This window comes from Motacilla alba, chromosome 9, assembly GCF_015832195.1.
Source record: "Motacilla alba alba isolate MOTALB_02 chromosome 9, Motacilla_alba_V1.0_pri, whole genome shotgun sequence".
In the NCBI taxonomy this organism is placed as follows: Eukaryota; Metazoa; Chordata; class Aves; order Passeriformes; family Motacillidae; genus Motacilla; species Motacilla alba.
Genome location: NC_052024.1, coordinates 8,960,799 through 8,980,991, shown reverse-complemented (window position 1 = coordinate 8,980,991; position 20,193 = coordinate 8,960,799). Strand labels below are relative to the sequence as shown.

The window sequence follows — 20,193 nt, the reverse complement described above, 5'->3', positions numbered from 1 at the left end:
ACAGAGATTGTGATCCATAAAACAATGGTAGTATAAGCAATTAGGATTCATCCTATCCCCGCTGTATTTGTACAAAGTAAGTCTCATTTAGTGAAGCAGGTCACTTACTGAAATCAGAATTTTCTTTTAATAAAGAGGCTTTAAAGATTGAAAATTACTTTTCAATGTTGTTATTCCCAGAAGGGTCTTCAGCAGGTTTCCTTTCTTTTGCTCTCTTGTGCTGATGGGTACTATAGGGTTTTGGCAGGTAATTTCTGAAGCGCTAGGAATTGGGGGCTGGACTCTTCGTAATTCTTTGTGATTATCTCTGTAGCAGAATTGTGTGGGAACTGGAAATCCCCTTAATGAAATTTATTGGCATGTTGGCTTCGGTGCTGACGCTGAAGAGCATATTAGTTGTGCTGTGCAGCCCTGACTGGATTCTTTCCAAGTGAAATTCTCCAAGGTTTACTGAAAGTCATAACAAATTAAACACTTTGGACCTGACAAGTGAATGTATTTTAAGGTGGGAGGGGGTGTGTGTCAAAGAAAATTTTCTTTGTACCACTAATTTTAATAAATTTATTGACTGTGGATCACATACTGAGCCAAAGGAAGACTTTATAATGTGGCCAGAGAGTTTGTTGACTGTAAATAGATGCAGAACAGGCCAAGCAGTCATAAAGAAGATGTGAATCAAAAGAGACCGTCTGCCCGCTGGTTCTGGCTGTGCCTCCCCATCCATACACCAGATACCTTTTGCAGACCTGGAGTTGCTTGCCCTGTGCTTGAAATGCAAAACTTATTTTCTTTAAAGGAAATCTGTTACGTGATGCAGAGTGTGTGGGGAGCAGAGGGAGGGCAGGCCTGTGGGGTGAAGCATTTTGAGTGGGTGATTCCTGTCACTCCCAGCTCAGCTGCTTGAGGCTGTTGGGGACCCCTTAATCCCAGAGTGGCTGTGCTGTCTGTGCCCCCTGGATACAGGTGCTGCCGTGGGACTCCCTGCCAGGAGTACCCGGAGTCTTGGGCTGCTCACCCGTGATCTGGTGGGGGAAAAGGTGCACCCAATGGAGATATCCTTCCCATGGAATTCACCCCAGGCATCAAACTGCTCTGCTGCCCTGTGAATAGGGACATACATTGGTCCTACAGAAATGCAAAAGTTTTGGCGACTCCGTGAAACCCAAATTGTTTTATAGCCTCAGCTTCAGCTCCTTGAGTGTTTAGGTGGCACATCTCATCCAGCTGGGCATGCTGGATCTCTGGCATATCTGAGACAGGGTTAAATTAAGCCTTTTTACTGTATTTTCTCCAAAAGTAATGGAGTTCTGGCTGTTCTTTAGCTTCAGTTTGGACAGGCTTGGCAAAGAAATATTCAGCTGAAGTTGGCCTGCCCTGGTGGAATATAATTAGCTACATATATTAACCATGTGAAAACGTAGAAAAACATGTGTTATATCAGAGACACAGTGTTTAACTGGGGAAAGGAAAAGAAGAACAAAGGTGTGTGAGAAGCACTTCATATTGGTGTCATCCTAGAAAGCAGTTTAATTTCTCTGGTGAGTTTTGGTGGGATTTGGTTTGGTTCATAATATCATTAAGTCTAAAAAAATGGAGGAAGGTGATGCTGTTGTTTTAGTAAGGGGCCTTTTCTCTTTTAAGTGCCCATTTCAGTATTTCAAATGTATATTAGAATGAATTGTCATTTTTGACAAGCCATAGCTTGGATGAAATATAAAATCTGAGTCTTGCTTGATTTTTGCCAATCTGGCCATCACAATAATTTTGATTCTCTTTATGAACATGGATCCTCCTGTCACAGAGATAGGGTTAGGGTAACTGAAGTCCAGGTAACTGAATTTCATCAACTTAACTTCTTTCTGTTTATCTGTTTCCTTTTTTTTTTTTTTTTCCTACCTGGTGCATGGAAGAGAAGGAATTAATTTAAGCATCTCTATTAAATTCAGTAAATTCTAGATATTCATTATTTGGTGTCAGAATAATATGACATTAAGTATAGAAATCATAGCAGTTAGTCTAGCTTATTTTTAGAATGGGGAAGTTCTTGGGATGACTGTTCAGAGATTATTGGTCTCTGTTACATAGTTTCCTCCTTCAGACAGTGCTCACAGAAATGCAGCTTTAGGGGGATGAGATAAAATTATGAAGAAAAGATGGGTACTAGCATCAGTGCACAATGTCTGTGCATCTGGAGGCAAGTCAAGTACCATATTTGATTCTGTAATATCATTTATGTGGATATTTTGGGTAATTACTACTGGGAAATATAATCTTTTCTTACCTAGACCAGAAGATGATGGCAATGAAGCCATATATCACTGGTGGAATCTGGCTGGTTTCACCCCTGTGAGACTATATTGTGTTCTTATGGTGTTGGCTCTGATTTAACATCTCTCCAGTGTTCCAGAAGAGTGTGGAAAAGCTGGCTCAACAACATACAAAGCTGCACTACACTGTCAGGGTGTGAAGTAAATGGTACTGCTGAGATGTTGTAGCAGGTGAGGAGTCAAAGAGTGCCTTTTTACTAGATGTATTCACAACCATTTCAGCACAACTAAATTCATTACTCACTTGAGATGGAGAATATAAAAAGCATTACAGAAATCCAAGCCAGCATAATTCGATTTTGGCACGGATTGCCAGGTTGGCCTGTTTCCAAAAAGAACAGACAAGTTAAATTGAGAAGAGGCAGTGCTGTGGTTATTAAATTAGCTTTAAATCAGCCCCACTCATTTACAGATCTCTGCTAGTGCTTGCAGAGAGGAATTTGCTAATCCCAACATAACTGCTTCTGTCTGCTTGGGAGGAAAAAACCGAGCAGCCACCCCACAGCCGCAGAGATAAGCTGCTAACTAACCAGCTGCCACTTCCCATCACAACTGCAACAGGAGCATTGCGCTGCTGAGCCTTGCTGAGTCCAAAATACTGCAGAGGATGGAGCCAGTGTCCACAGAGCAGAGTCTTATGGTCTGTAAGAACATGCAGAATTGATGAAGGGAGGCATCATGTTTATTATACTATCATGCTTGATGCTGGCAGGGAATGGACTAAATTATCTCTGCAGCCAGTGTACTGACAAGGATGGGCTATTACTTGCATCTCTGATTTATGGGAGCTGGCATAATACAGTATTGCATTTTACACAGGATTTTGCTGTACTGACATGGAAGGAAGAATGTAATTTTTATTGCATCAGTAGGAAAACATCAGCATAAATGTTGAAGTGCTTCAGTGAAAAGTTTGCTATAGGTTTCATAATGTCATACCTACTTGTGTTTAGTTCAGATGTGCAATGTTTCTCCAAAGACTTCTCTGTTAACATCTGTTAAAATGCCTCCATCAGATCATGCCCTTTGCAGCACTGAGAGCAGGAGAATTAGTGCTGTGGGAACAGTGATGTTCATATGCTTGCTGTGTTCCTCTGCTCCGGGGTTTTCTCAAGCTGTATTTTTTGTCTCATGTAAATGACCTTGCAGCTGCCAAGGAGAAGTTTTCCCCTGGAGTGTTAGAGCAGCTTTCAGCAATGGCTTTGTGAGCATTGCTGGTTTCTGAAGAGCAAAGAGAAGGCAATGTGGCATAGCTTACCCTGCCTCCACTTGCACCCCAACATCTGCAGAATATTAACTTCGATGGGGATGTAGCTGCGTTCACCCCAACCTCACTGGGATTTCCAGGGGGAAGAAGGAATACCTCTTCCTTCTGCCAGCCCCAGCAAAAAAGGTGGTTTCCACTGGCGTAGAAAACCTGCAAATGCTACACATTTTTATGGGATTTCCCTATATTTCAAGAGAAGTCCCAAGATTTCTGGGGTTTCCTGGCTCTTCCCTAGTCTACAACTTCAATAGGAAAATGACTACTTAGGTCATTTGTTTTCTTAATGTTTTTTTAGTAGATTCTGAAAACTGACATTCATGATGTTTCCAAGGAGCATCTGACCAAGATTAAGATTGTGTTGACACACGTCTTGTTTTGGAGAGCAGACATTTTATTATTTCAGTGGCATATCTGTCTTAGTAAGAGTTGAGATTGTTGCAAAATCATTAGCGTGACAGTATCAGCTCTGGGAAGGGAGGGTTATCAGTGTAGTCAATGTCACAGATTTTCTGTAGAAAATGTTCATGTTTTAGTGAAACCACTACATAGGAAAAATGCCTGTGTGAAGCACTGGTGGCTCATAAATGTCAGTGCATATATTACTTTTACTTTGAGTTTTCTGGTAAATGGTTGCTATGAGGCTTCCTACTGAAGGTAACAGTTTGCTTTCTGCTGAACTTGAACTGAGTGAACTTTGTTCAGGCCTAGGTATCATTACCAAAACCAGTGGTACATCATAGATGGTACACTCAGTGTGCACTGGTGTTTTCCCTTCATGGTTCTAACTCCTTGAAATGTATGCTTATAAAGTAATATTTAATAAATAGATGCAATGACAAGTTTAATGACAAAAAGTCTGAAACTCCTGTCAAAAAATGCTGCAGTGCCTTAACACAGTTTGGAAGGGAATGAGAGCAAGCTGTGTATGGTGACATGGCCAAGTGACCTCATTAAGTTCCTGTGGGGAGCCACTGTCAGCAAAAGACAGAGAGACCTCCCTAAGGGAGATGGCTGAAACTGAGCCCAAGAGCTCCTTGAGCAGGACTAGATATTGGTGAGTCAACTGGGGCAGGCCAGGGCTAAGTACTGGCTTGGGGCAGCTTAAGGTGATGTGGCTGGGTTATTATGAAGTCTTATGTCCTGGAAGGGCTCCTTGTCTTAACTGGACATCACAAAACCAGAATCCAGTCCTGTCACAGAACCTAAATCAAACATTAAAGTGGTTTTCTTTGATTTATTACTGTTATGTGTTGATGTTGCCTGTCTTTTATAATCCTTTAATGTCTCAGAATCAGTAGATAGTGTTTGTGGCCTATGAGTGCTAAATAATAATGATTTTTAGAACTTTATTACTCTTAAGTGTGCAAATGGAAGCGTTAGAGTTAATAGATCAAGAAGAGAGGTAATAGATTGAACTGCTGAAGGAGCAATTCTAACTTTTTTAATTGCCTTGCCAGACCTTGGTGGAGCTTTGATGCTTTAAGCAGGGAGTTGGAGTAGATGACCTGCAGAGGTCCTGAGTTGTTCTGTGATTCTTGCAGCAGCTGTTCAGCAATTGAATAACTTTCTTAGAACATGTGTACTCCGGTGTTTTAATCTAATTTGTGTGGCTGTGTTACGTATACTTAATTAAGCTATTCATAGATGCGTTTGGTGCCAAGGGGAGTCTTGGACTCTATATAGAAGGGAAACAATGTTTATAAAAGACCTTGAGATTACAGAATAAACAAGAACTTTCTAGGACAAAGTCAAAAGAGAGAGGAGCTATTGCATTTGAATCATAATATTTATAATGGACTGTACATGAATGAAATAGGTAAAATCATATATGATGGACCATCTCATTGGACAAAGTTGTTTTGTGGAGATGTCAAAGCTTTCTTTTTCAATACACCTTGGTTTTGATTTAGGGAAGACAGAGGAAAATCTTACATAATTTTGAATAGCCCAACGGAAGAACAGTGGATAAAATACTACTTTATCTAATGTCCTCTTTTGAATCACACTAAGAGAGTAAATGTTTCTGCATTTGCTTTCCACTAGTGTCCTTTTTCTCTCTCATCCCTTTCATTTCCATCCCTTCTGGCAGTTCTCTTGCCCTTTCTCATTCACTCTTCCTGATGCTTACATCTTTGAATTGAGCAAATGTTCTCACTCTAGTACATGACTCTTCATTTGTTTAATGTATTCTAGCATGTCAGGCAGGCTTCTCTTTTTCTATTTTTGGGTTGTGTTTCAAGACACTGTGACTTTACTTTTTCCTGTGGCGGTTCCTTACTTTAGCGCTGTTTCAGGCAATCGTAGTTCTGCTATGACGATACTAGTCCTGCCTTCTGACAAGAAAAGCTGTGGAGGTGGATGCCAGATAGTTTATCCCAGGAGAATAACCCTGGATTATTACCAAGTGAAACAATATGGTGGCTTTCACAAGCTGCCAGCAGTTCAAAAGGTGAATTGTGTAAGACAGTGAAGAAATAAGTAGGTTACTTATTCTGAAACACATTAGCTCAAAGTCCTATCTAAGTTCAATTCAAACTGTGTCCATCAATTTTCTTGATGTATTTATGGAGAAAGCGAGAGAGAATTCCTGAGACTTCCAGGTAAATTAACATGGTGGTTTCAGTCTCTGAAATGAGCTGACAGATTGGTCTGGAGTTTTGAGATGGAGAGTGGCTCTTAGAAGTGGCCCAACTTCCTCACTTCGCTCTCATGCATGAGCTCAGATGCAACAAGCTGAGCAGAATGGAATGAAAGGAGAAGTTATTCATGCTTTGGTATACAAAAGCAAAAATGCCACAGATCTCAGTTTATGAAGGGGGAGGAAAGCAAATTGTGTGTAAAGAGATCACCTGATCTTTTCTTTTTTTCCATAGCAGGAAAAACCCAAACTCTTGGAGCCTTTGGATTATGAAGCTGTTATCACAGAGATCGAAAAAAATATTGGGGACAGCCAGTTTAAGGATCTGATATTATTCCCTGATGATGACTTTTCAGTAAGTACAAGGCAAATATGTGTTGTTCCTTTGCTTAGGTTTGTTCTGTTCATTAATTTAATCTCCACTGCTAGAGGGAGAGCCAGAAATTGTCCAAGGGCTCTCTAAGATTTTCTTAACTCATGCATAATGCTATACTTCCCTCCCACCAAATTGACTTGGCTTTTGGGTTTTTTTTTTCTCTGACATTAATATATGCATGATTTTACTGCTCAGGATTAGATAAAGTGTGAAGTCCTGGTTGTTCCCATACATTTCAGGAACCCATAAACATGTTGTTCTATAATGTATACTTGTCTGTTTGCTCAGCATGGTATTAGTTTGCCCAGTCTTAGAATCTCTCCATACTATTATAGTCTAATTTAGTCTGTAAGTTCTGATCCTGTTCTGTTTGATGTATTTGGCCACTAGATAAAGTCTCTGGTGCTGAGGAAAGCTCTCCTGGTGGAACACTGAGGAGCAGTGGATCCCTGAGCCCACAGCCATGGAGCTGCCTGACCTCATCCTGAGTTCCCCATGGCTTGTCCTGGCAAACTGCAGGCCCTGAGAGCCTGGAGGGCCAGGGCAGCTCTCCAGGGGCAGTGCTGGGTGCTCAGAAGGGTGCCTGGGGAGCTGTGTTGCCAGGCAAGTCCCCCAGCACATTGCCTGCATTGAACAGCAACTTGTGCAAAATCACCCCATCTTTGTATAATGTTTAGGTTTTGATGAATAGGCATTCTCTAATGGAAAGACATTTCAATTTGTGACCAATTGTAACTGCTCTGTGAGGGCCCTTCCCATCAGCTCATGGCACTGCTACTGTCCTAGGAGGGCAGCTTAATCTAATTGACTGCTTTGTTTTACTAAATGGCTCTATTTCCTTGGTGGCATTAACTGAGTTAATGTGCTCATGGGATTGAGGGAAGCTAAACAGAATAGATTTCCTCATTATTCTTAATTCCTTTATCCATTTTGCACATTTGTCAATTTATGAAATTGAAACTTAGCTTTACAGAGCTGACTAGACATACTGTGTGCTGTCACAAGGCCCTTGAGCTCTCTGATTTAGAGTAACTGAGCTTAAATCCATGGAGCAAATCTACTCAGTGAGAGAAGAATCTTGTCCTACTGCTGAAGACCTCTGTCAAGCATATTTTCATATCCTTATTTTCATTTTATTTTGAGCAGCTGTTGCCTGGTTTTTTAGAAGCTAGTTCTATTTTGTTTCCTCTGTTATGCTTTGCAACTATTTGGCATAATCTATTTGAATTAAAAAAATAATTATAATAAATAGATTAAGACATATGAGAGAGGTAATTGCATGGTAGAGGGGGTCTGTACTCACAGATGAGCAAAGGCCATGGTAGGTAGGGTCCATATCCTTGCCATGAACCTCTCTCATGTTTGTTATCTCCTGTTGAAGTCAGTGGCAAGAGCCTGTGTCACCAGACAGGACTGCAGGGCTTTTGTCGCAGGCAGGTTTTCCAGTTGCAAAGTATCTATTTACAGTCCTGATCCCTCCTGCTGAAATATTACCTGAGCACAGAAGTCTGGGTCAGCCATTTGAGTAGAAAGAGATCCATTTCTGACTGAATTAGGAGGTACCCAAGCTGGCTCTGAGTGGCATTTAATGTGATAATGCCTGAGGAAATGGTGGCCAGCTCTGTTTAACTCCTAATGATTTCACTTGCTGCAGACTTTGTGTCTCAGTGTTGATACAGCCCCAATTTGGGCCTGTGGGCAAAAGTCTCTCCAGAGTAAAAGCCCAACCAAAAGAGTTGGCTGAAGTAGTGAACATAGGAGAAAATTCTGCTTTTAATAATGATTTTTCATTTTTGGATCTGTCATGTTCACCACGTGCGTCAGTTATGGGTGAATTATTGTAGCTGTTGTTTCCTCTCAGATTTGTTTCTCTTTCTGACTTGCATTCAGAGAGAATGCTGTTATTCTCACAAGACTCCTTTTGGTCATTTGCAACATCTTACGTGAAGTCTGTGGAACAGCAGAGAATTCTTTATATCAATCTGGGTGTGATAGACTCTATTCCTCCATTCCCAGCATCTCCACAGAAGGGTGCAAGATGTATGCATTACAGATGCCTTCTCTGGTTTAATTCCAGTTGAGGAAAAGATATTTCACTTCTTTTGTAACCATGCTTAATAATCCCTTAAAAAATTTTTTAAAAATACTTGATTCACACCACCTCCACTTCTTGTTTTCCGAGCAATTTCTTCCTTATAACTCATTTGCTTGCCCATAGTCCATTCTTCATTTCAGAAAAAGCATTATGAGCTCAGCTTCATTTTTCACCTGTTCCTGTATCCCATGAACAAATTTCCCTTCTGTTGCTGTGCTGTGAAATAATGGCCAGTGAAAATGTCTGTCATCAGCACATAGCTTACAGTGTACTTCTGGGTGGTAGCAGGAGGGAGTTGATGGGCTTCCTGTTGTACCTATAAAAAGCTTGGTGATGATCCTGGTAGTTTTGCATCCTCACCATTGGGTTGCTGTGCTTCCATCACCTTCTGTTCCCCAAACCTGGCCACACTCTCCTTGGCAACTAGAGCTGCTGCTGTCTGGGATTCCTCTTTCTCACTTCTCCACAGTGTGTTTGCCAGAAAGGAAGCCATGAAGGCAGTGTGACACCTTCCTTCACGTTGGTCTCACTCCCACCTTTAACTTTTGACATCTTAGTGTTACCTGGTTTTGTTGTCATACATCTGTACTCCTGCTCCTAAGCACTGTCATACGTCCAAACAAAATACTTGCTGTATCCTTTCATAGGTATTTTTTTATCTTTTCTTCCATCCTTTGGAAATTTACCAAGCACCCAGCAGTCTCTTTTCAAATCTTTAGGATCTGAAGTCTTGCTTAAAATCACTGCTGCTCTTCCTTAGTGGCAAGGAGGGCTGGCAGGATCAGCACTCCTTTGCTAATAGCTTTTCTTGTGTGGAGGTTTAGTAACTAAATATGTTAATTGTATGTTGGTAAATATAAGTTAATTGTATTAAAAAGGTAGATTAAAGTATTTAATAGTCACTTAAATTTGTATGGTATAAAAGCATGTTAAACTCTTTGGGTCATGAAAATTTGTTCTTCCTTCTAACGTATGACTTTCCTAAATCTGTTTGAAAAGCAGAACTCAGACTTCTTTTTAACTATTTTTATAAATATGGCTGAATGCCTGGTTTTCAACCTGCAATAGAAACAATAATTCATTGCCTAAATTTAGGACAGGTGTAAGATGGCAAAACTTGCCTGCATAATGCAAAACCTATTGAAGTTCAGTCTGATGTGCTCCTGACTCTTTGGGCTTCTGAAAGCCCACCTGGGAGCCCTGTTCTCTCCATGCATCACGGGGGCCTTAGAAGAAGAGGGGCTGAGTTGTGAAATGGCTTTACTTGCCATCACTGCAGGCATGATTGTTTCCAGATTTCTTTTTTTTAGCCCTGAACAAAAGCCAAAATCTCCCTGATTTTCAGGTTGTGAAACCTCTGCTTTCTAGATGCTGTGCAGGGACAAAAGTTGTTCATTTGGATACAGAAGTTCATAGCAGAACCAGATGCATCTGTAAGGGGAGGGAGCAAGATAAGGACACTGTCTCTTAACATGAAATGTGCATGCCATAGGGGCAGCTGGAATGCAGGCCTTGGAGACTCCTTGGAAAATCCCCTGGAAACCTGACTCTTATTTCTAAGATCAGAAGAGCTACAGTGGTGAAATCATGAGTTATTTCAAATAGCACATGATTTAGCTCCCTCTTTCCAAGTGAGTATCTGCTCATTCTTAGAGGAGCAGAAATTGAGTCCATTACGGTCATGATTAATGGGGTTGTGGGTATCCTCGACGTGCAAGTTTGCATGGGCTGGCAGAGCACGACAGTGAGAGCTGTCTGGACTCTTAGGGAGGTACTCCAACCATAAATAGAGAGAGCTAATACAGTCAGCAAAGCAAGCTGTGGGCAAAACATAGCTGCTCACCCTGGATGTGATTCAGGGAGTGATGGGGCAAAATCTGTCTTTTAAACATGCTCTGCTCCTGCTTTCCTTTCTCCTTGCCCCCCCACAGGTGGTGAGGTCTGTGCTGGGGCTGCAGCCTGTCGGGAAGCCCTGTACCACAGCAGCCTCAGCACTGTAGTATTTATACAGCATAGTTCCATCTCAGCCTTCTATTTTATTTTGATGGACTATGTCATTGCATGTTTTGGTAATGTTTAGTAAATCTGTTTACTTGGATGAAAGTGGGGCTGAGCAGCTTTTCATGAGAGAGCCTGAACTTCAGCATTACCAGAGAGGAACACGTCAGCCAGTGTGTAGTTATGTCTCTCTGAAGGGCAGCCTTTGCAGGAAGTAAATACCATTGTTGTTGCTGCATCCCTCTAAAGATTTAACTGCTGCTAACATGCTTTCAGACTAAAAGCTGTTTGGAATATATTGGGACTGAAAATGTTGGAAATGGCTAATGGAGTTTGAACTCCCATTTCAAATGCTAAATTCACCATGTCACTGGGAAGCAGTCACTGCCTGAAAACATTATTCCTAATCAGTGTTTGAGAAGAGCAGTATTAACTTGTGTCCTTCACTGTAGAAGTTGAATGTGGCGAGAGAAGATGCTTAGTGAAATTGCACCTTATTGCTCATCCAACACCTGAGGCCAACAGCTTATGCAAATGAGAGAGCCTGGCAGTGCCAGAAATCATGGTTAGATATAGGATATTTATATAAAATAAATTTAAAATAATTCAGAAGAATTATAGACTTGAATGCTTTAGGCTGATACCTGCATTATTTGATTACCACAGTTTGCATGCACAAATAAGAGGGTAATTGGTCTCTGGGTTGAACAAACAATTGCCATGATTGCCTAAACATTAGAGAATTAGGCTGAATTCACAGCATATTTATAAATACTGAATTCTCTAAATAAAATCTCTGATTTTTTTTTTGGATGACTGTTTCAGAAGCATATATTCTGTTGTTGAAATTTAGTTCTTTTCTGAATAAAGCAGTTTTGGTGAATAATGCCATGCCTGATCAGCCTTTTAAGAGCATTTAACTTTGAAAGTAATCAACTATGAACAGGAAGAGCCTTTGTGGCCAAGCTTTTGCAGCTAAGTGGTTAAATGTAACCAGTTCTCAGAAGGGAAGTTCTTTGTAGTTTTTAACACAAGTTTAAATATAACAATATGCAACATTTTCCATGTCCCAATTTTTTGTAAATAAACCTGTGATAGTCTTTGTCAAAGTCTACAAAGGCAACAAGCCCAGTGGTACTTGATTTCTTAGGTTTGTAGGGCTGTGTTTTTTTCTTTCAAGTGCAGTCTTGTTGGGGAGGACAGTGAGGGAACGTACCACGGGCACAACAGTGGGCTTGGGTTACCTGTCGTGTTCAGCTACAGTATTTTTAACAGGCTGTGTAAGGACAGGGAGACACAATGGCCCCACTAAGGCAAATAGCAGCTCTCTCAGTCAGTTGACAAGAAGTGTTGTATTAGGTAAAAAAATTGACTTGTTCTATGTCTTACCTGTAATCAAAGATACTTGACACTGCTTCCTGTGCAATACGAAGAGCAGGCAAGTTTTGCTGTGGGCAAGCAGAGCAGGTCTCTCTGAAGCTTATTCACCACCATGACAGGGTCAGCGTGAGGTACAGGGTGCATTACATCTGCATTACAAGCTCCATATCATGGGCCACAGGGGCATCCCAGGCTTTCCAGCTGTGCTCAGGGGTTGTGTCTTGTCGTGACTGCTTAAAAAAATTCACTGCTTAAAATGTCACATATGTGTGAAGTAAAAGGAATAAGGTGCCTTTCAGAGACTGTGAGTACTGCTGGGAAGTCCCTAAGCAACCAAGAATTCAGACATGTATTACTAAGCATGGCCTGAGAATTCATACTTCTCTACTTTCTGTCTCTTTTACTCATAGACTCAATGACTGTGTAAATCACTTCATGCAGGCATTGGTAGCACAGATGGGTAGAGCCCAGGAACCCACATTTTAGAAAACGGTGTTCTGTTTGTCGGAACAATGGGATTTTTTTCTCTTTCTGGTGTCTGTGAGGCCCCCATCATTTTCTGTGAGAGCCATGGTTTAATCATATTGTATCCCGATCTCTCCAGATAAAGCAGAAGTTTGGGGAATCCCATGATGTTTCTGCCTGAGTGGTATGTGCCTTTTTTTCATAACTACTCATGTGGAAAGTGATGGAGGTAAATCAGAGCAGTTCACTTAAACTCTGAGGAAAAATGCAGTCAATAATATCCAGGCACTTGTTGTGTAGAGTTTGGGTGCTTCAGTTTATGGAGAGAAAACATCACCTTTTAGTCTGAGGGTGAGGACATGGAGGAGAGCCTCCAGGGATGCAGGAGGTACTGCAAGCTGCTTCGTGGAATTAGTATGTGGTGATTCTTCATACTAAACCAGTTGTCTGCCTCAGGCCTTCCTCTGAAAATTCTGGGTCTTTTTGTAGTGGAAGAGAAAATGTGTTTGGGAGGCCAGATTTGTCTGGGTTTCAGTCCTTTGCTATCTTGAATGACAGAGTTACTCCATTGTAACTGAGAGCATAATCTGGGCTGCTGGGCATTGCTTTTGGTTGTTTTCTCTTATGGCAGAGAAAACGAGTGGGACAGATCTGTAGGTTAATTGAAAATACCCCAAAGCTTCCTCTTGTGAGCCTTCTGCGAAGTGGCTGCCTTGGCCAGCCCCAGCACAGGGTCACGCAGGCGCTGCTGGTGGCCCGGGCCTGCTGCTGGGAGCCAAGAGAAGCTTGGCTCCTTGTGGAGAACTTCAGGAGATCCACTTCTCTCTGTGGTTTCCTGCTCTGGGGCCTGACAAGACAGCTCAGCCAGCAGCTGCTTTCAGAAATAGGGCTAATTTGTGGAGGCTGGAAGAGGCTGCAGGCAGCGCCAGTGTCCTGCTGCCTGTGCCCTCGGGTGGAAATGTCCCTCCAAGAAGCTGCTGCCTGGTTCTCCTTGCTTTCCAGCCGCTGAGCTGTCCTGTGGCACTCCTTTTACAGCTTCCTGGGGCGACTCTGCTCCTCTTGAATCAAAGCTTTTAGTTCTGTCTCCACATTCCTCCCCAAACAGGCATGAGGTGGAGAAGGGAAGTGGAGGAAGCAAATATCACTGTTGGAGTTGGCATGTATGTCTGGGAGAGGATGTAAGGAAAACTTGACTTTTTTTTTTTATCAGAAACCTCAGAGACTGAAGGAACTTTGCTTGGAACAGTTTTATTCCCAGAAATCTACTTGAACACTGTTCTTCCTTGTAATTAATGCCTTAGCTGATAGTATTGAATAGTGTGTGTGGGCAGGAGCTGGGTTGCAGTTGTTGGTATGCATGTGTGTTGGCTGCACGACAAACTGAAAAATGCAAGCCATGATAGCAAGGTTCTTAACCTCTTCCTGAGACACAACTGCTTTTCTGTTTGGCTTTGACTAAATTGCATTTTTTTTTTTTTTGTTTATTGTCAGATAGACACAATTTCACTGGAAATCAGGACACTGTATCCTTCTGTACCTGAAGATGCAGAACAAAAAGCAGAAAATTTATTTGTTAGAGAGGTGAGTATCTAATTTTAAGTGCAACTAAGAGTTTGGGGGAGGTTTGCTATGTTTATAATGAACATCTTTTTTCTTTTAATGTGCTTTAGGTGATTTGAATCAGGTTGGAATTCTGAAGGCCAGTAGGAGGGGGGAGGGTTAACAGCATGTCTGCAGTTGCCTATTGTGAGATGTTTGTATCTAGAAAAAATGCAAATGGCCTGAATTAGCCTGTCATTGTACTATTTTCCAGCTGCATTCCCTGTCACCACTAGTCCAGTGTTATTGATGTTGGTATTTTTACATCACTGCTAATGATCGGCGATCTGCATGTGCTTTGCACTTTGAAAATATTGATACCTTTCCAAAAATAGAAAACCCATTGGCACTGGTTTAGACTCTTAGGTGTTGTTACAAGGTATGTATCTCATTTGGAGGAGTAGGTGCACTGTGAAGGGTGATTGGGGGTTTATATTTATTGTCAGTACTTAGGGTCTATTTCACTTTACCATAATAGAAAGTCCAACAAGTTCCTCTTTGACAGTTAGAGGCCTACCAGGAGTGAAAAATTGCTCTATCTTTAAAAAACCCCTATGATTGTATTGTTTCCATACCTGATCTCAGATTGTAGGAGAAGATTTCTCATCCTGCTGCCTCAGGAATATTTCGTGTTGTTTCTGGTTTTATCATTTTGAAGGACTTTAGAGGAGCTGGTTGCGCTGTTCAAAGGAATTTATTTTAGATAAACCCCTGAACATTCCCATCTTTCATTATGGATGTGCAAAATAGCTCACCATTTGCATTAACAAAACAGGTTTATGAAACCAAATTTTTGGCCAGTGTTGAGGAGGCGTTAAATTCCAAGCACTTATGATTAGCCCATAATGTGATGGTTCTCAGCCTTTTTTTCACAGATTGGGATTTTTCACACCTCGCTTCTGGTCTGAAAAAGTATTTCATATGTTCTATAATTGCAAGAGGAAACTGTGAGGAAAAGTCAGTGGCAGACAAGCACAGGGATTAGAAATCCTTGAGTCCAAAATTAGGCAGAAATGTAGCTGTTGAATTGTATGCAATGTGACATTTTACAGGCTGGCCCTATTTCTTTTCAGCAGGTCTAAAAAGAGCAATAATAATTTACTGCCAGCTCAGATTGCCTGAACTTTGCCATCTTTGTTAATCTGGCAGCAGTGTTAGAAGATAACATAGCTTGTGGAGTTATCTACCTTCCCAGAAGCCTCACTGCCCTTTCAGCACTTTGGGGTCTGCTTTTTATTTTAAGGTTCCACAAGTTGCAAGGCCAGCACTGCCCTCATGGCTTTACAGAGAAAGTGGTGGTCTAAAAATGGAACGCAGTGTAGGGAATCGTTACGGCTGAGTACGCCAAGGGGATGCTAATGGCAACCTGGTGAAACACATATTGAGTGCATCTATTAGCTTTCTCTGCTGTACCAGTGAGCCAGGGGGAGGGGGAGAGGGGAGCAAAGCAGTGGGAAAAACCAGTACAATAGGACTAAAGGCTGTGCATGGAAGAGTAGCTGGGTGAAGACCCTGTTTAAAGTAGTAATGCGTATGTTCCAATTTGCCACAAAGCCAAAAAATATACGTATATACATAATAAATTAAACTCTATGAAGAGGATGGTTTCCAGTCCAAAATTAGGCAAAACTGAGCACGGGATTCTATGAAGATCTGTGATGGTTGTCCCCTGCAGCAGTTGCAGAGATGTTACTGCCCTAGCAGCAGCCTGTTGTGTTCACAGCAGGTGTTCAGCACTTTGGGATAGGTGTACAGGAGTGGAGTTGGTGGACTTCATTTCTGTCTTGGAACTGTGGAAAAGCCAACTCTTCACTCACTGAAAGAGTCTTTCTTCAAATATAGCACAATATGCGCAGTGAAGGTGTCCACCTTGGGCACACTTGACTGACTGTTGGTCACCTGGACTTGTGGCAACCCAGGACCAAATGCCCAATTCCTGATGAGACTCTGGGGAATGTCCAGCTCTGTATGCTGAAGCCATTTTGGTATCAGCTGTCTCTGACTGCTCACTACCTCAGTACTTCAGCAAGTTGAGACAGACATGGAGCAAGCTGGTGAGCTCTAAAAGAGGCATCTACTCTTGGAGGGGAAACCAATTTCCTCTGTAGGGTGCAGTGTGAGGACATGGCACTGAAACTCAGATCCATTAAGACCTCAGATCCATGATCTCTTGTCTCACTCTTCTGGGCGCTTGGAAGTGTTCAGAGGGTCTTGTCTACAAGATCAAGGTCATTTGTAAAGGGTTGTCAGAAGTCTGTAATGATGCCTTAACAGCCTGTCTGTCTCTTCCTGGCTGTGTGTTTCCCAGTGGTGGCAGCGGGAAAGCTTTTCCTCCACCTCTACCCCTTTCATGGCTATAGCCCTTCAGGGATGAGGGTGTTTTTCCCCAGCCCTTACCAAAATCCATACAAAGACAGCTTGAGGATTTGTCCAGATTTCCGTTCCTCAAGCAACCATAAACAGTACTTAGAGGCACACCAGGAGGACTCAATTGCCTGGGCAGTATCAGTTTATGGATCCAAAAGAGCTGACAAGACAAATGGAGACATGAGGCTGATGTTGCTGAGGAAAGCTTTCAGTATTGATGGCATTTGATGTATCCACCTGTAGTGGAGGGTTTCTGCCTCTGGTTGTCCACTGAGCTCTCTTAATACTGCCTTTGCGTTCCTCAGGAACTCAAAACTTTCCCTTTTGGTGATATTGAAATGTTATTGCAATGGGTGAGGCAGAAGAATTGACTTTAAATAAGATGTCTGACCCACCTGTGTTTTGCTGAAACTGCAAAATGAAAATCTAAAACAAAATAAAACCAAGGCAAATAAATAATCCCTTAATAAGTATTTTATGCCTGCAAGGAGAATAAATATTTTGCATTTTATGATTGATAAATATCTGAGTCCCTTTATTAATTTATAGCTCCTAAGTATTAGCTTTATTTTAAAGTTAATACTTCATGAATTGCTTATTCCTATATCTGTAGTTGTATTACGATCTTTTCCTTCTGGATTTTTTCCACCTTAACTTTTCTTAGGCAGGACCAGCCTGAGGAACTAAATCAGGTTCCAAGAAAGGATAAGTTTCCAGAAACTTTTAAAGCCAGAATAAAATTGTCTTCAGTGGTTTGTTGTTTTAAGTATTCCTGACTTCCTTTATCATGCTGCTTCCTTCCAAATTCTGAATTTTCTCATTCCTCACAGAGTTTGCTGCACGTCTGCTGCATTAATGCCAGTCAGCATTGTCCTCAGGGTCCATAATTTTGACAAAAAGAAATATTCTCTTCACTAGAAACAAAATAAAATTCTTCCTTATAGGTAATAAAAACATTCCTAATATCGCCTTTCCTTAGTCTGTATCCTGAATATGCAGATCAAATGGGAATTCTTGAGATTTTCCCCACATTTCATTTGGAAATATAAGGGGATAGTACACTTTGCTATTCAAAGTTGCATTTAGTTTGAGGAACTTAAACTACCTAATTGCAATGTACTTATTCCCATATTGGTTTGCATGAAGCCAGCATTTTCAGGAAGAATGCAGGCATGGGCACACAAATACATGGTGTTTGTGTGTGTGTGTGTATCTCTAGGAATAAAATTCTAGGTATATGTAAAAAAAATGCAGAAAGTAAATAAATATTAGTTGTCAGCTCTCCTTTAAGAAATGAGTTTAAGCCAGGTGATCCTTCAAAAAAAAAAAGGTGCTATGTGGATGAGTTTTTGGGAAACATGTTTGTAGAGGGGCTGTCCCCATGAATGAGGAGGTGTAGGAGCTGTACAGGGGCAGAAGGAGTGATCTTTCTGGGTGAAAAACAAATCAAAATGAAATAACAGTGTGGGAATATTGCAATTTCATTCAGTGAATGATGTAGTTAACTTTGTGATAATATAGTGTTCATGTGGGTGTCTCTGAACTTTCCTGTTGAGGTTTTCTAGATACACAAGAGGGAGTTGTCACTTGTAGTAAGCTTACAAAACCCTTGCTGCTCATCTGAGGGAGTTTTTATTTGAGGTATTGCAGGTTGGGTTTACAGGATCTCTAAGTAATTACGAAACATGGGTTTATTAATCACAATGTAAAGAAGCCACAGCCTCCTGTATAACTTCTGAAAATGGTGGTGTGCCCATAGTGTTGATTTCGGAGGCTTTTTGATTTGCAGGCCAATCTGCATTGTTCTTACCTTTTTCCTAGACTAAAATGGGAACTCCTGTTGACAATGATGCCCAGAAAGTTTTGTTGTCATTCATCACAGTGTAATTTTCCCCATCTTCAAAATCTAAGTTTTTTCAGTGCATGAAAGAGCTGTAGTGTCAGGGCTAGACATAGATTATTAAAGGATAGTGAGTCTTTTGATAGCACAGAAGATAAATAAATACTTGTTAAAATGTTTGATACTTTAAAGCAATAGTGTTTCAATGTTTTGGCTTGTTACTTGCCTGTGTCACTGGCGTTGACTTTACATGTGAACTGTTATTTTGGGCACAGTGTTGAGAGCCCCAGAATGAAGGTACGAGTTGGCAAGAGCCGCTGGTGATGCTGCTGTGCTCACTGGGCTGGATTTCCACCCGGGGTGATCTCAGCTCCTTCCACCTCCCCAAATCCCCACACATTTCCTTCCTCTGGCGTTGCAGATGAGGTCAGAGGAGAGAGGGGAGGCTCTGTGAGCAGGGCTGTGCACGTCATGGGCAGAGCCCAGGGCCACCTCTGCAGCTTCCTCTGCAGCCGCAGCCAGCTCCGGAAGGTCCTGGCTTTCTGTTCCAGGCTCCTGCATGTGCTTGCCCTACCCTGTTCCACCTCAGGAACGGCCACTCTGCCAGGGTGGGGGGACAGAGTTTCTCTGTGCATGCAGTTCCTCTGCAAGGAGCCCTCTTGTTCCACGAATAACTTTTATTGTATGTGCATCTCCATTTCTGAAGGCCACATGCTAGTGCTGTCTTAGAGAGGATATAAGCAGGGAAGTTGTTTCCTTTTTGTTTCCCTCACTTCCCCGCCCTTTTTTTTTTTGTTTTTTTCTTTTTGTTTATTTGGGTTTTTTTGTGAGTTGGTTGGTGGGGTTGGGTTTTTTTCCCTCCAAAATGTTCCTTTCCACTGCTGGGTAAATCTTTCTTAAATGCCTTATTCACAGGGGTAGCCATCATGCTGTCAGCACCAGAAACAGCGATAAGAAGTTACACATGGAAAAAGTCTGCAGGATTTTCTGTCCCTGCAAGGAAAAATTAGGCCATCTGGACAAACAAAAAAAAAAAAAAAAAAGAAAAATTTAAAAAAACAAAGGAAAGACCTTAGTTTGATGGGGCCCCTGGGAATGGGCTGTGCTGCCTGCCTGGTTAACAGAGCAGTAGAAAGTTCATGCAAACATGTGCCAAGCCTCCCACATCCCAAAACTTCCATTTCTCCGTCTATATTTTTCCTCCCCCACAGTTCACTTGAGCTCAACAGCCCCTGCATTGGTGCCTCTGTTCTTTGCCAGGAAGTATCCAGCTCTAGCCTCTTCTTGAAATATCTGCCTCTATAAAGGTTTTACTTGCTCCTCAAATCAGGTTTGCAGGTGTTGTTCCTCATTGCTAAAACTTAATTTCCAGTAATAATTTCCAATTTAAAAAAAATAATTCTAAGTCAGTATGGTTAGCAGAAGTATTTAATTTTCATTTGGGATATTCTGAAGAGAAAATCTTTTTTTGGTGTTACTATTTAAGTTAGCTCTAGTTTCCCCACAGAAGCTAGTTCCAGAACAGTGGTAGCTGTTGCACTGGGTTAGCTTGTCTTTTGTGAATTTATTGAGTGATACTTGAATGTGCTGCTTTGTCCCCTTTGATTTTTATTTTGATTAGCTTTTTCTTGGAGGAGCACAATAAACCTTTATAGTTACAAGCTAAAATACTGTGGCCTGCTTTATATGTTATTCACAACTGCTTTTTTGAACACACCAGCCTATAATGTTTGCAATAAAAGCCAACATTGAGAGCTCTCTGTGGGCTTTAATTGCATCTGTTAAATAAAATACTTAGTAATGAAAGTACCACAGGGGAAAAGTGGTCCTTTCTGTAGAAG

At 41.5% G+C, this 20,193-nt stretch overlaps 1 protein-coding gene across 19 annotated transcripts in view; it reads left to right on the top strand.

Annotated features, from left to right (window-relative positions):
• The window catches only part of DOCK10 (dedicator of cytokinesis 10), a 145,353-nt gene that overhangs the window by 50,407 nt on the left and 74,753 nt on the right, over positions 1–20,193 (top strand). For 15 of the 19 annotated variants that reach the window (XM_038145323.1, XM_038145328.1, XM_038145317.1 and 12 more), the window contains exons 2-3: positions 6,468–6,587; positions 14,038–14,127. In XM_038145323.1, the coding sequence (XP_038001251.1) occupies positions 6,468–6,587; positions 14,038–14,127 (210 nt within the window). The remainder of the gene's footprint in view (positions 1–6,467; positions 6,588–14,037; positions 14,128–20,193) is intronic. The other 4 variants (XM_038145324.1, XM_038145329.1, XM_038145316.1 and 1 more) reach the window with 1 other exon arrangement.